Here is a 13636-nt window from a genome sequence, read left to right as displayed (position 1 = left end):
CCTGTGTGTGTATGTGCGCGCTCGTGCTGGGTGAGCCAGGGTGTGCAAGGGGGCTGCAGTGGAGCTCTGGCCACAGCTCTGCCTGCCAGTGGCACCTCCAAGGCGGGGACAGAGGTGACTTCCCACTTCCTGTGCATCACCCTCCCCAGGGCGCCGTTCCAGGGCCTCATAGGCCGGGCCCCGTGTGCAGAGTGAGTCCAGGCCACCCTAGACAGCCTGCACCCAGCCCTGCTGCTCTGAGCCCACCTCCACAACCTCCAGACCCTCAGAAGTGCCCCTGAGCTCTCCTGGCCTTCTGGGAGTAGGAGGGGAGGCTTTGAGAGGCCTGGGGGTGGGTGGGGCTGGCCTCGGGTCAGGGGATGAATCAGCTCACTGGTTCCGTTTTTGAGAGGCTCTACGGGAGCTGTGGGGACTCCTAGCCTTCCCTCTTCCTGCCCCCCAACCCTGTCCTCATTCCCCAGCCCTCCAGGCCAGGCCGAGCTTCTGCAGGGGCCTGATGAGGCTGCTCTGCTCCTGACCCAGACACCACTGCCCCACGTGCGTCCTTGTCTGCTGTCTACCCTGTGCCCAGGGACTTACCCTGTGGCCCGGCATCCAGCGGGGAACTTGAGTGCTGGCCGTGCACAGGGGCTGAGGGTCCTTCTGGAAACTCCCTTGTCAACTCAGCCAGCCGCTGCTGGCCGGGCACCTTCAGACTCCCTTCCCCACACTGGCCACTTAGATTCTGGCCCTAGCAGAAGGCCACCCCCAAGGACACCCACTGACATAAAAGAGCCCAGAGACCTCACCCTGCCCTAGGGCTGTGGTGGGTGTGCCGCAGGCTCCGCTGGACAGGAGCTGTGTGGGGACAGTCTAGGGTAGCCCAGAGTGGGGTGTGTGGGGTGACTGGGAGATTCCCGGGATCCCAAGAGCTGAGAACCACAGCGGTTTTGGTGGGATGGGGGCACGGGAGGGGGGATGCCGGGGTGCCGAGGTGAGGCCTCGGTTCTGGACGGTGGTGGGTGGCGCTGCGGGAACTGAGAGCTTTGACTCAGCGACACCTGGTGCAGAGGAAAATCCGCAAGCTCGGGGCTGGGAGAGCGCGGAGCAAGGCTGCAGAGGGGCCCGCCATCCCCCACGCTTCCTGCCAAGTTCCTGCGGCGCCGTGGGCCCCCACCCCTGCCCCATCCCCCTGGCTCCTGCCGCCGTGTAGCTCGCAGGTGCAGAGGCGCTCCGAGGAGGACGCCCTTGGCTTCGAGGAAGCTGCCGGCGGGGCGAGGAGCTTGGTCTTCCTCCTGGCGCTGGCGCCGTGAAGGAGGTCGCGATGCGCCAGAGGGAAGGAGGCTGCGGGCGGAGGAGGCCGGAGGGCGTGCGGGGAGGGGCAGGATGGGGCCTGCTCGGGTGGGGTTCCTGAGGGCCAGGAGGGCTGCCTGGAGGAGGAGATGGGGGCGAGGGAGGCTGGGAGGGAGGTGGGCCGGGACCCCTCGGGCTGCGCCTCGTGTGGGCGCGGCCAGCCAGGTCTGGGGGTCCAGGGAGGCCCGAGTTTCCCGCCCCCGCCTTCGCCGCCGTCCTCGCAGCCCCGGGGAGGTGCAGGGGCATCGCGGGAAGAGCCCGGAGACGCCGCTGGCCGCGAGCCGGCCCGACCTCCTGTCCCCGCAGGCGGCCCCGCGCTTCTCCCGGCCCGCGCCTTTCGGGGCCGCCCGTGCACGCGGGCCTGGCTCAGCGGGGCTCGGGCAGCGGCTGCTTCCCGCGCCGGCTTCCTCCAGGGCTGCTCCGTGGCGGCGGCAGAAGGACGCGCGGCCGCGGGCGGGCGAAGACCGGGAGCGCCGGCGGAGGCGGCGGCGGCGGGCCCGGGCCGCGCGTTCGGGACGGGGGAGTTGCCGGGACCTGGCACCAGGAGCCCCGGGCCGGCAGCACCCGGGGCTGCGCTGTGAGGCGCGGCGGGCTCCGGGCGCCTCCTGGCGGCCGGGCCGGGGAGGCGGCGCAGGGGGGCGAGGCTCGTCGGCTCTGGCTCCGTGGGGCCGGGCTACGCTGCCTGCCGCGGCCCCAGGGGGCGCCCTCGGGAGTCTGCGCGCTCCAGCCGGGCGGTTGCTAGGTTACTAGGGGCGTGAGGCGCTGATGGGCGGGGTCTGGGCGAGGCGGGAGTCGGGTTCGTGACGGTAGAGTCGGCAAGGGCGGACTCCGCGGACTTCACACAGGCGGCACTGCCATCAGCCCGGAAGTGGGTCCGCACGGGACAGAATTAGACTACACTCAAACTCAAGGGAAACCGTTCATTGGGCCGGGACTCAAAGGCGGGTCCCTGCCGACGCGGTGATTGGATGCAGGTCCGGCCAGCACGGTGATTGGTGAAAGACCCGGCCAGCGCGGCGCTAGTCCGGGCGTCCCGTGCGGTGATTGGGCGCAGGTCCAGCCGGCGCGCTGATTGGGAGCTGGACACGGCTCGTGCGGTGATTGGGTACAGGTCCCAGCCGCTGCGGTAGAGCCCGCCCGTGCGATGCTTGTGCGCAGGTCCCGGGCGGCGGCGGCGGGCGATCCGAAGGAGGCTGGTGCTGGCTCTATGGGGAGGCGGCGGCGGCCGGTGGACCCCGCGGCTGGGGCCCGGGCCGGGGCCCTGCCTGAGGCCATCGCCGCGTTGAGTCAGTCGTTGCCCTCCGGACCCAGCCCGGAGATCTTCCGCCGCGCCAAGTTCGACCGTCCGGAGGCGGTGACGCTGGCGCGGAGGGCAGCCGGGCCGGGTGGGGTCCCGGGCCCTCGCAGGGAGTTGGGCCAGCTCCACTGACTGCCCGCTTTTTATTTTCCGCAGACCCCCGCGCTCTGGCAGCTTCTCTTCCGCGTGCTCGCGCCACTCCCTCTAGACAACCGCCTGGTCTCGCTCGCCCGGGGTAAGCCCCGCTCCCGGCAGGCCCTGGCCCCGCCCACCCGGTAGCACCGGCCCCCTCCTACCCCTGTAAAGCCCCGCCTTCCCCAGTGAGCCACGCCCCTGGCAGGTTATAGCCCCACCCACCCTAGTGGCACGGGCCCCACTCCCGCAGAGCCCCGCCTTCCCCAGTAAGCCACGCCCCTGGTAGGCTCTAGCTCCACCCCCTTGGGTAGTTCCGGTGTCTGCACCTACAAAGCCGTGGGGCCGTCCGCGTTGGCCCTTGGCCTCCTCATCCTGGTCTGAGTTCCAGCTCTCCCACCGTAGTTTCTTATGAGCTAGGCCTTGAGCCCCTGCTCAAGTGATCTGTGGGGGCTCTCTGGAGGCATTCAGGTGGCGTCACCTCCAGGCTTGTGGTTGCCTGAGCTGGTGGTCTTCTATCCTAGAGGTCCAAGCCCGCTTGGTGAAGTCAGCACTGCGCTCCCAGGGCTACCCGCGGCTGGCACTGGCGCAGCTCCCTGAGGATGGCTCCCAGGGCAGCCGGGAGCTGCTGCTGGCTCTGTCCTGGCTCTTGGCCCGAGGACCTGTGCTTGAGCAGATGCTGGCGCAGACCCGAGTGCCTCTGGGTGATGAGATGACTGTGTGCCAGGTGCGTGTGGGTGAGGGTGGGCCGAGCCAGCCCTGGTCTCAACTCCTGGGGCCAGAACAAGGGCAGGCCTGGGCTAGCCTCCTCGGTGTCTCCTGCCCGGACACTCAGGGCAGTCCCACAAAGGGTTACCTAGCTGCCTGCTGAAAACATGGAAGCTCCCTGTGCAGGAAGCACCCTTTGTTCTTGGCTGTGCCTCCACTGCCCTCTTCATCCTGGCTTTTCCTGGGGTTAGAGTGGGGTGGGAGCAGGGCCTGACCGTTGCCCTTCTCCAGTGTGAGGCCCTGGCCAGCCCTGGCCCACCTGCACCCCAGGTGCGAGCAGAGGATCCTGTGGATGTCCGCCATGTGCAGTGGCTGATGGGAAAGCTGCGGTTCCGGTGGCGCCAGCTGGTGTCCAGTCAGCAGGAACAGTGCACCCTCCTGAGCAAGGTAGAGCTGGCACAGGGCTTCCACCCAGGGGCTGTGTCCTGTGCTGCAGGCCCCCAGCTGCCGGTCCCTGTGGCCTGTGCTGTGAGGCCTGGCATAGGCTTTTGGCTGGATGTGGACCTTCCTGCCCCGGGCTTACCCAGAGCCTGACGTGGTTCCAGGTGGTCCTTGTGGGGGTCCAGGGCAGGATGGAGGTGGGCAGTGCTGGGCAGTGGTGGGCAGGGTGGAAGCTGGTGTCAGAGAGCTCACAGAAATTGCTTTCTTGTTCCTGAAAGGCACCAGAGGCCTTCCGGCTGTCACTAAATATTGTGATGGGCTCTGTGCCGTGAATGCCACTCTCTCCTGGGCACTGGAGAGGGAGGAGGACACACCCTGTTTCCACCACATCCTGCTTGGGGCTGACTTGGGTGGGCAGTTCCTGTGGGGCCCTGAAGGTGGTAGGGGTAGGCTCAGGGTCACAGGTGCCCAGCAGCATGTCCACTGTGAGGCCAGGGCTGACAGGTGCTTCTGTGGCAGCAGCGGGCTCCCAGCCTTGCAGAGGGTCTGTTGCTCAGCCAGCCTTTCCAGGGACCTCTCACCCTGTCGGGCCTGGCTTTGACACCAACCACCATGCTTAACCTACATGCCCCTCGGTGCTGCCCTCCAGCCCGCCTCTCTGGGAAGCCCCTCTCATTCCCCTAGATCCAAGCACTCACTCCCATCCCCACTGTGAGCCTGTCCGGAGGCTGTTCCTCCTCCGATGCGGGGGAAGCCAGGGCGCCCCACTGCAATCCTGCTGCTGTCTGGGAGCTGGGTGGGGTGGGGAGGCCATCAGTGAAGCTGCCTGGCCCTCCCTGCAGGAGGCCCCAGCGGTGCAGACAGCCGTCCTGCATGCAGCCCAGCCCTGACAGCCTCAGGCGGAGTGGCCGGCTCCGAGCCCTGTTTCCGCCTCTGTGTGGTGGGCTCTGAAGGCTGACCTTGTTGGACTGGTGGAGTTCAGTGCTGGGGGAGGTGCCTGCTTCCCACCCAGCCTGGAGTCTGTACCGCCTGTTTCAGATCCACCTGTACACAAGCGGCTGCCATGGGGACCACAGCCTTGGTCATCTGTCCGTCGCTGAAGCAGAGATGCTCAGGGACCCAGAGGGAGGCCAGCAGGTGAGGGCGGGTGAGCTGCTCCGGAGGCACTGCCTGAGGTGGGAAGGGCCCTTGGGGGGCAGGGAGTGGTGGGTGTCTCTGTGTTTCTGCCACCCATCATCACCGGCATGGGTGACAGTCGTGTCCTCTGGGCCTCTCCTAGCCTCAGGGGCCACTCCCCTTTCCCTTCCACAAATCCAGGCAGGGCGTGGGTGGGGGCCCAGGGACACAGGAGCCTGGGCTGGGCCGGCAGCTGGCTGAGGGTAGGTTGCTGGAATGAAAGTGTGAGCCAGTGGTGTTGGCACCTCAAGTACAGTAGATCTCACCTGGTGTGGCAGGGCCCTGGGGGTGTGCAGAGATTAGCCCACACTGGGTGAAGGGCTGGGCACAGGGCTGACCGTGGCAGGGACAGCTGCCCTTCAGAGCCCAAGGCCAGGCCCACATGGGTATGCTGCGTGGAGCCTGCCAAGCTGGAGCCAGCCCCATAGGCCCTGGAGACTTGCATGCCCCATTTTGCTTGCGACCCTGGGGCCAACCAGGGCACACAGCCCCAGGCGACAGGGCTCTGTGGTCCCGGGCAGATCCTGAGCCCTGGATAACACAGACCTGGAGAAAAGCCTGGCTCTGAGCCCCGGGTGGCCATGTGACTCTGCACCGGAAGTGTCAGAGTTGACTTAGCCCCAGGCATCTTCCCGAGGGATGGTCACTTTCTCTCACCCTGCTACCCCCCTCCCCTCCTCCCTGCCGGCCTTCCACCTTCATCCTTCTTTCTGGGGGCCTGCCCACCTTTCATCACTGGCTCCTTCCTCTTGGCCAGCTTGGTTTCAGGGGACAGGGAAGGGCTGGCAGCCCCTCTTTTTATTTTTTGAGACAGTCTTGCTCTGTTGCCCAGGCTGGATTGCAGCAGTGGCGTGATCTCGGCCCACTGCAACCTCCGCCTCCTGGGTTCAAGCCATTCTACCGTCTCAGTCTCCTGAGTAGCTGGGACTACAGTCATGCATTACCACATCTGGCTAATTTTTTTGTATTTTTAGTAGAGATGGGGTTTTGCCATGTTGGCCAGGCTGGTCTTGAACTTCTGATCTCTGGTGATCCACCTGGCTCAGCCTCCCAAAGTTCTGGGATTACAGGCATGAGCCACCCACTTGGGCTGGGCTCTGTACTGTCCTGAGTGACAGACTGGCACTGCCCAGCTCCGGGCAGGTACGGCCAGGCAGGAGGGCTGTGGCTCAGGTCTGGTGTGACCCTTTCTTCCAGGCCCGGTCCTCCTCTCTGTCTCTTCCCTCTCCAACTCCAGAGTCTTGGCCCCTGTACCTCATCCCAGGCCTGCCCAGGGGGACCCAGGGGTCAGAGGCGGATGGCCTGGCTCCCAGCCCCCAGCCTTATGTCTGCTGGGGCTTCCTGCTCATGGCAAGGGCCTGTGCGTTCCACTGTGGGCTCACAGGGCCCGCTTCCGCTTGCCTGGCTCCTGGTGCCAGCTGGTCCTGTCCCTGGCTGAAGTGGGATTGGCACCCGCCCTGTCGGCCTGCATTGGCATTGGCGGTGCTGAGGCAGCATCTGGGCGCCCTGGTCTGCCCTTCGTCCTGCCTCCCTTGTAGAGGTGGCTCTGCAAAGCCCAGGCTTCTGGCCCCTGGGACCCCTGGGTTGGGGCAGAGCACAGGCTGCCCTGGCCTCAGCCTGCTTCTGCCCAGGGAGGCTCTGTGGAGACCACCGTCTGTGGTGGCCTCACCTCCAGGCCCCGTCCTCTCCTGGAAGCTGTGTGCGGTGCTGGCCAGATGGACTGGGGCCACGGGCTGGCTTCCTTCCAGGGTTTCTGGAGTGGGAACCCCCCCGAAACCTGGACCTGGCCTACCCGAAGGGCTTGCACTTCTCCTGGACTCCTGGGCTGGGTCCCAGAACCTTCTGGAAGGATCTGTAGCTGGTGTGTGAGCAGCCAGGCCTGCTGCTGGGTGACTGGCGGCTCCCTTGGGTCCTGGTGGGACTCAGCCTGCAGCCTGCTCTCCCCACTCAGGGCAGTGCGTGAGGGAGGCTGGCAGGCGTGAAGACCACAGCACTTGGGGGTGGGTGGGAGGGGCAGTAAGGGGCGCGTTTGTCCCTCCTTTCCTGCCTGCTCCCGCCCCCGGGGGGGCCCTTAGCTTCATGGAAACTGCAGTAACTGCCCTTCTGTTCTGTTAGTTGACCGCTTCTGTTAAGTGACTGTCCTCCTGTTGGGGGTGTTTAGGCATCTGTCCCTGTGGTGGGGTCTTTGCTCTTATCACGGCCTGCCTATGTGGGCATGTGGGTGGCCCCAGCCTGCTTCAGCTCCCACGTCGCCCACAGACCTCCCTGTTCTCACCTTCTCTGACTGCAAGCCTGCCTGCCTCTGCTCTGCTCCACTCTCCTCTGCCCCAGGTGGGCTGGGTTGAGCCTGCTGTTCAAGGCCATCCCTATCTGCCCCCCAGCCACTGCTGGAGTCCCAGACTCCTGCAGCCTGGTTCACACTCTGGGTTCCTTGGGAGGAAGGGTGGAGTGGGCAGGATTCAGATGCAGAGGGCCTGTCCCCACGGGGGTACCCCCTGCCCCAGGGCCCAGGATCACTGGTGCAGATAGCCCATGAGTACACGTGCCCACCTTCTGCGTGTGGGCAGAGTAGCCGCCGTGTCTGGCCGTTTCCAGCCACCTTGCCTGTCTGTGGCACACTGTGGGCAGGTGCCTTTGTGCAGCGCCATGGGGCAGACCCTTTGCTTGGGAATGTCAAGTATGGCTCAGCTCTGCCTTCTCTGCCACCTGGGCCACTAGGCAGACTCTTTAGGGGGCCCCTGAAGTGACTGGGTGGTTTTTTCCCTCCCCAAGAGCCTGGCTGGCTCCCCAGTTTGGGGCCTCCCCCTCTGCCTGCAGCCCCCAATATAGTCCCCATTTGGTGAGGGGTGTAGGGCGGAGGTCTAGGCTTCAGAAGCACCTGGACTCTGTCCCTGACCTTGTTGGACTCGCAGAGGGGCTGGTGTGGGGGGCAGCAGGTGTCCTCAGAGGGTAGGGCCAGCCCTCGTCTGGCAGGCAGGGCCTGGCTGTGTGTTGAGGGCTGCCCTGTGCTGCAGAAAGGACAGGTGGCCTGTGGTCACCGCACCGCACCAGGGTGCACTGCTTGTCGTTCTGGCCAGAGAACCTGGGTGCAGGCAGGGGAGGGCTGCAGGGGTGGGGCGTGTGCTGGGGCCAGCTGTCCGTCTTGTGTCTGTCTGTCCTGCGTCTGTCCCTGAGTTCCGGTGTGAGGTTCTAGCGCAGCTGCCGTTTGCCTTCCAGCTGCTGCGGACTCTGGAGTGTGAGAACCGGCGCCTGGAGGCGGTCCTGGCGTGGCGGCGCACAGAGCTGGTCTTCTGGCGGTGGATGGTGAGGACCCTCCTGTCGTCCCCTCCTGCAGCAGCCCCAGGTGGAGGGTGGGGATCTTCCTGTTTTCCAGACAGGAGAGGGGCTTTTAGGGAGGTCTCAGATCTCCTAGCGTAGACTTTCTCTAGGGCTTCTGCTCACCTTCTGGGGAGGCCACTGTGGCCCTGTCCTCAGCTCCATGGCCTGTGTGCCTCCCTGGACGTTGAGGCTGCTGAGATGGTGGCATCTAGCCGCTGTGGGACCTGGGGGGCCATCACTGCCCTCCGTGCCCTCTCTCTCTGTCCCCTCGGCTGGGAAACCCCACTTAGTGCAGACTGTCTCACTTGGGTCTCTGTAGGACACAGTCCTGGACACCTGTGTCCTGGGGGTGCCAGCTGCTGCCTCACAGGGCACCTTCCTGCCCCAGATCCCTGAGTGCAGGGGTGGCGTGTTGGAGCTGGTAGCGTGGGAGCTGCGGGCGCTGCAGGAGGAACTGCAGGAAGCTGCGGAGCACAGGCGGGCAGCCTGGGAGGCCAAGGTGAGGGCCAGCCTCGCTCTGGGCACTGGCCACCTTTGGGGGATGGCTGATCTGAGGGTGCTTTGAACTTGCTGGTTTCCATGGCTGCATCTGATCAAGTGTGGCCTGGTGGGTGGCACACTCACACATGCACTCTGAGGGGCAGGAGGGCACATGGTGACGACCCCTGCTGCTGTCAGACAGCCCTGCCCCTCCTGCTGGAGGTCTGTTCTTGGATCTCTGCGTGAGGAGGGAGGGAAGCCCGTGCTGTGGGGCCTCCTGCTCCCAGGCCTCCGCCACACGAGTGTTCACACGGTGGTGCTCACTCTGTACCTGCCTGGGACTGTCGGACCTGCTGCTGGACGCCTGGGTCTCCTCCCTAAACACAGAGCTGTCCTCACCCAGGCAGGTTCGTGGCTGTGGACACGGGGCTGCATCATTCTCTTTTCTTTTTTTTTTTTTGTGATGGAGGAGTCTCACTCTCTCGCCCAGGCTGGAGTGCAGTGGTGTTATCTTGGCTCACTGCAACCTCAGCCTCCCAGGTTCAAGCGATTCTCCTGCCTCAGCCCCTGAGTAGCTGGGATTACAGGCGCACGTCACCATGCCCAGCTAATTTTTGTATTTTTAGTAGAGATGGGGTTTTCACTATGTTGGTCAGCCTGTTCAGGGAGCCTCTCTAAAGAGCATGGGCATTTCCTGCATGCGTGCTGCACCCGCACCCTTCATTCTGACCCAGGAGATGCTGAGGGGTCTGAGGCCAGCATCCTGGGGGGACAGAGCCACCACCATTGTCTCCCACGCAGGCTGGAGGCTGTGGACGGGGGCCAGAGTGGAGTGCTGTGTGGCGGGCCTCTCGGGAGGCTGTGGAAAAGGAGCTGGGAGCTCTGCGGCGGTGCTGGGAGCAAGACAGGGACCCGGCCCAGCCCCACGGGCCACACCGGCTGGTCAGACGAGAGGATGGGGCAGCAGGGGACCGGGACCTGCGGGCAGCTGAGGTGATCAGGACGCTGAGGAGCCAGGAGGCCTGCCTGGAGGCAGTGCTGCATCAACTACAGGGACAGTGTCGGCAGGAACTGGCCAGGCTGGCAGGAGCCCTGCCTGGCCTCATCTGGATCCCGCCACCTGGACGCTGAGGGCCGTGGACGGGCACTCCTGTGGGAACCCTGCCTTGGCCCAGCCCGGCTGGGTGTTGGGGGAACAGATACAGGGCCGGGTGGCTGCAGGGACGGCAGACGCAGAGCCCAGGTCATGTGCTCGCTGCGGGGGCTGGGCTGGACTGACTGGCTGGAGCTGGGGCTCATGGCCAGCAGCACTGGGAATGGGTGTGGCCAGACCCCTGAGGGGGTTGTGATGGTCCAGCTGGCGGTCTGGAGGGGACTCGGGAGTGAACTGTGGCAGCTTCCCCATGGGCAAGGCTGCCGGGCAAGGCTTCCCTGTTTGGGGAAAGGGGTGTAGAGGAGCCCTGGTCCGTGGTGGGCGGTCTAGGGCTGGCCGGGGCTGGAGGACATGTGCACCCCAGCGAGGTGAGTGGCAGGTGGGCGGAGGTGGCACAGGCCTCCCCGGCACGGGAGTGCCATGGACCCTGACCCCGTCCTCCGGTCTCCCCCTGCGGCCCAGCCCTGGGCTGTGAGCACAGCCTCTCCCCCTCCCCAGCCTTGGCTGTTCCTGGGGTGGTGCCGGATGGGAGCCCGGGGCTCTGCTCCTTCCCTGGAGGTGGTGCTCCGGGTGGGGGCACGGCGTGGACAGAGAGGCTTTGTTCCAGAGGCTGCCCAGCAAGCTCAGCTCAGCTCTGACAAAGAGCCATCTGTGTCCCAGGGACATGCCCCAGCCTGACGGAAGGAGGCTTGGCCTCATGGCACCCCCCACCCCCACCAACAGGCACAGGTGGCCCTGAGGCCTCCCATGCCTCCCTCACAGGGCTCCCTCTCTTCTGGGGCCGTCGGACTCTGGCCTGAGGTGGGCAGAGACAGGGCTGGTGGGGCCACCTCCAGGCTCCTGCCAGCCCTGCCCTGGGGCCACGTCCATCCCGCCTGCTAGAACACGTCCTCACTGGAGCCTAGCCCACCGGCCTAGGGCTTGCGCCTGTGCGACAGTGCACACCCGGGGCTGCAGCTCCAGCCTCAGCTTGTCCGGGCCTCCTCGGCCCTGGGGGGGACACACCTAGGCTGTCTGCTTCCCCATTCCCGTGCCCGGGCCTCAGGAGCACCTCAGTGCTCGGACGTGGACAGCAAGGCCTCCCTTTCAGGAGCACCTCCCTGACCCGCTCACGCAGCTGGGCCTCCTGCAGACTGGGCCGTGTGCAGCCCACCCTCCGGCCCCTCTGCCGGCTCTTCCTAAGGGTTCCTGCCACTGGCAGCTGCTGGGTCCAGCCCTGTGTCAGGCACTCAGTCCTCAGCCCTTCTCCACTGCAGCCTCGAAGGTCCCTGGTGCTCTCAGCCAGCTTCTTATGCCGGGAGCAAGTCCACATAAAGCCCTGCTTCTATAACCATAGACCCAGGACTCCCATGTGTAGGGCCACAGCCCTACAGGGTACTGGGGTGTCCCCTATCGCTGCTGAGGCGCAGGATCTGAGAAGTAAAGAGGACACAGAAGGACCGGAAAAGCAGCTGGGCTTCGGGGCCACGCCAGCTATGAGCAGAGACAGGTGAGGCCCCAAACGTCCAGGAGCGTCTATTTATTGGATACAAGACGGGGAAGGGTAGTGAGTGAGGTCATCTTAAGGACAGTGATAGGGTCAAGACAATCACGTGCCCAATAAACAAGGGGTCCATCCCCATTAGGTCACTGAGGCTAGGAGGTGGGCCATGCGCAGCGCGCAGTATCTCTTGTCTGGGGCAGGCTACTTCCAAGGAATTCTGTAGGCGGATGCTCAAGTCAGCACAGTAGCAGAGCTGACCCGTCTACAGCCACCTGCTGGCAGCTTCCAGTGATTTCTACAGGAAGATGCCTTTCGAGTAGCACAGTAACAAGAGCTGGTAAAGTTCAGTCACCAAGGCGAGATTATACCGGAGGGGTTTTAAGCCCTTGGAGGCTCTTCGGATTGCAGGTCTGAGGGCAGCCTTCCACAAGAACTGGAGCAAGGTCCTACAACTCCTTTATCAGGAGGAGTGGCTCTTGCCCCAAACCTGGCATACAGCGGGTATCTTTACAATGCTGAACGCTGCCACCTGGGCCGTGGGTTCTTGTCTTGGTATAACTGTCTTTCCCTTAAATCACGCTCTGCACTGTGTCTGCTCCAGACAGTCTTCGACTATAAGCAAGTTATGCTTATATAAGTATAGCTGTTTATCCCTTAATTCATTCTCTGAACTGCGTCTGCCCTAGGCATTCCTGACTATGAACTAAGATATAGTTGTATGTATATATGTGGAAATAACAGTTGTAGGATATTCTTCAGTCACTAATTCTGTAAACTAAGATATATAAAGGATTATATAAAGGACATAACTGAGTAATAACACTATAAGATATTCTTCAGGCCCTAATTGTGCTGGGGATCTGCTTAGCTCTCCTTCCTCAGTGCCCAGATGGGGGGTACCCATATCACAGGCCTTGGGGAGGGAGTTTGGTGGGAGTGAGGCCAGGGCTGAGGGAGGGAGGCCGGCAGTAGGGAGGCCAGGGCTGAGGGAGGGAGGCCGGCAGGAGGGAGGCCAGGGCTGAGGGAGGGAGGCCGGCAGGAGGGAGGCCAGGGCTGAGGGAGGGAGGCCGGCAGGAGGGAGGCCAGGGCTGTGGGAGGGAGGCTGGCAGGAGGGAGGCCAGGCTGAGGGAGGGAGGCTGGCAGGAGGGAGGCCAGGGCTGTGGGAGGGAGGCCAGGGCTGAGGGAGGGAGGCTGGCGGGAGGGAGGCCAGGGCCGTGGGAGGGAGGTTGGCGGGAGGGAGGCTGGTGGGTGCTTCTGCGCTCCTGCTACGCCCCAGCTTGCGCTAGCATTTGCAGCCTGTTGTGAGGAAGGGGCAGGGATGGGGCCCTGGCCTTCAGCTCCAGCTGTTATCACACATATGGTGGCTTGAGTCGCTTGAAGTCACGGCCTCTTGTTCTGTAGGTCCCGGTGTCACCGGTCCACAGGGTTAAAGCTGGGGTGGCAGAGCTGTGTGGCCACCATAAGGTCAGTGGCAGCCTTTGCCTTCTGCCATATAGCCTGACACCAGGACTGAGACCATGCCCCCCAGCCCGAGACTGGTGGGTGCCTGGAACCACGGAACCGCCTGGAGGCCACAGCATCGCCTGGCTGGGGCAGCAGGCCCTGCATCCTGGACAGCTGGCATCTGTGTGAGGACAGTGCAGCTGGCTCCCCAGGAAGACCCAGAGGTGGAGATGCCCCCACAGGAAACAGCAGAGGGGACCTGGCTGTGAGACCAAGGTGCTCACTGGAAAGTGTGACCAACTTGGCTCCCAACAAAATTAGAAACTAATTTTTTTTGTTGTTTTTGAGATGGAGTCTCCCTCCATCACCCAGGCTGGAGTGCAGTGGCACTATCTCAGCGCATTGAAAGCTCCGCCTCCTGGGTTCAAGTGATTCTCTTGCCTTAGCCTCCCCAGTAGCTGGTATTACAGGCGTGTGTCACCATACCTGGCTAATTTTTTTTTAAAGTAGAGATGGGGTTTCACCATGTCCAGGCTGGTCTAGAACTCCTGACCTCAGGCGATCCACCCACCTTGGCCTCCCAAAGTGCTAGGATTACAGGTGTGAGCCACCGCACCGGGCCAAAACTAATGTTTATTAAGAGATGGCGCTGCTGGATGCAGTGGCTCATGCC

The 13636-nt window shown here is 64.1% G+C and overlaps 1 protein-coding gene across 4 annotated transcripts; it reads left to right on the top strand.

The window, feature by feature from the left end:
* Positions 1–890: 890 nt before the first annotated feature.
* TEDC1 (tubulin epsilon and delta complex 1) lies at positions 891–12348 on the top strand. 4 transcript variants are annotated; one of them, XR_004265283.1, is made up of 9 exons: positions 2432–2686; positions 2786–2864; positions 3286–3488; positions 3761–3916; positions 4949–5047; positions 6835–7001; positions 8303–8389; positions 8724–8903; positions 9686–11461. XR_004265283.1 is itself a non-coding variant. In XM_032267604.1 (8 exons), the coding sequence occupies exons 3-8, from the start codon at positions 3438–3440 to the stop codon at positions 10013–10015; spliced, it is 903 nt and encodes a 300-aa protein (XP_032123495.1). In that variant the 5' UTR covers positions 891–1130; positions 2786–2864; positions 3286–3437; the 3' UTR covers positions 10016–12348. The 4 variants fall into 4 exon arrangements, 3 of the variants coding, with proteins under 3 accessions (XP_032123495.1, XP_032123494.1, XP_032123493.1); XM_032267604.1 differs by lacking the exons at positions 2432–2686; positions 6835–7001 and adding an exon at positions 891–1130 and having other exon boundaries at positions 9686–12348; XM_032267603.1 differs by lacking the exons at positions 2432–2686; positions 6835–7001 and adding an exon at positions 1167–1297 and having other exon boundaries at positions 9686–12348.
* The last annotated feature ends 1288 nt before the right edge of the window (positions 12349–13636 follow it).

This window comes from Sapajus apella, unplaced genomic scaffold, assembly GCF_009761245.1.
Source record: "Sapajus apella isolate SASKATOON/1434 unplaced genomic scaffold, GSC_monkey_1.0 scaffold170, whole genome shotgun sequence".
NCBI classification, from domain to species: Eukaryota; Metazoa; Chordata; class Mammalia; order Primates; family Cebidae; genus Sapajus; species Sapajus apella.
Note: the sequence above shows the minus strand (reverse complement) of the source record. Positions and strands in the feature narration are given on the sequence as shown.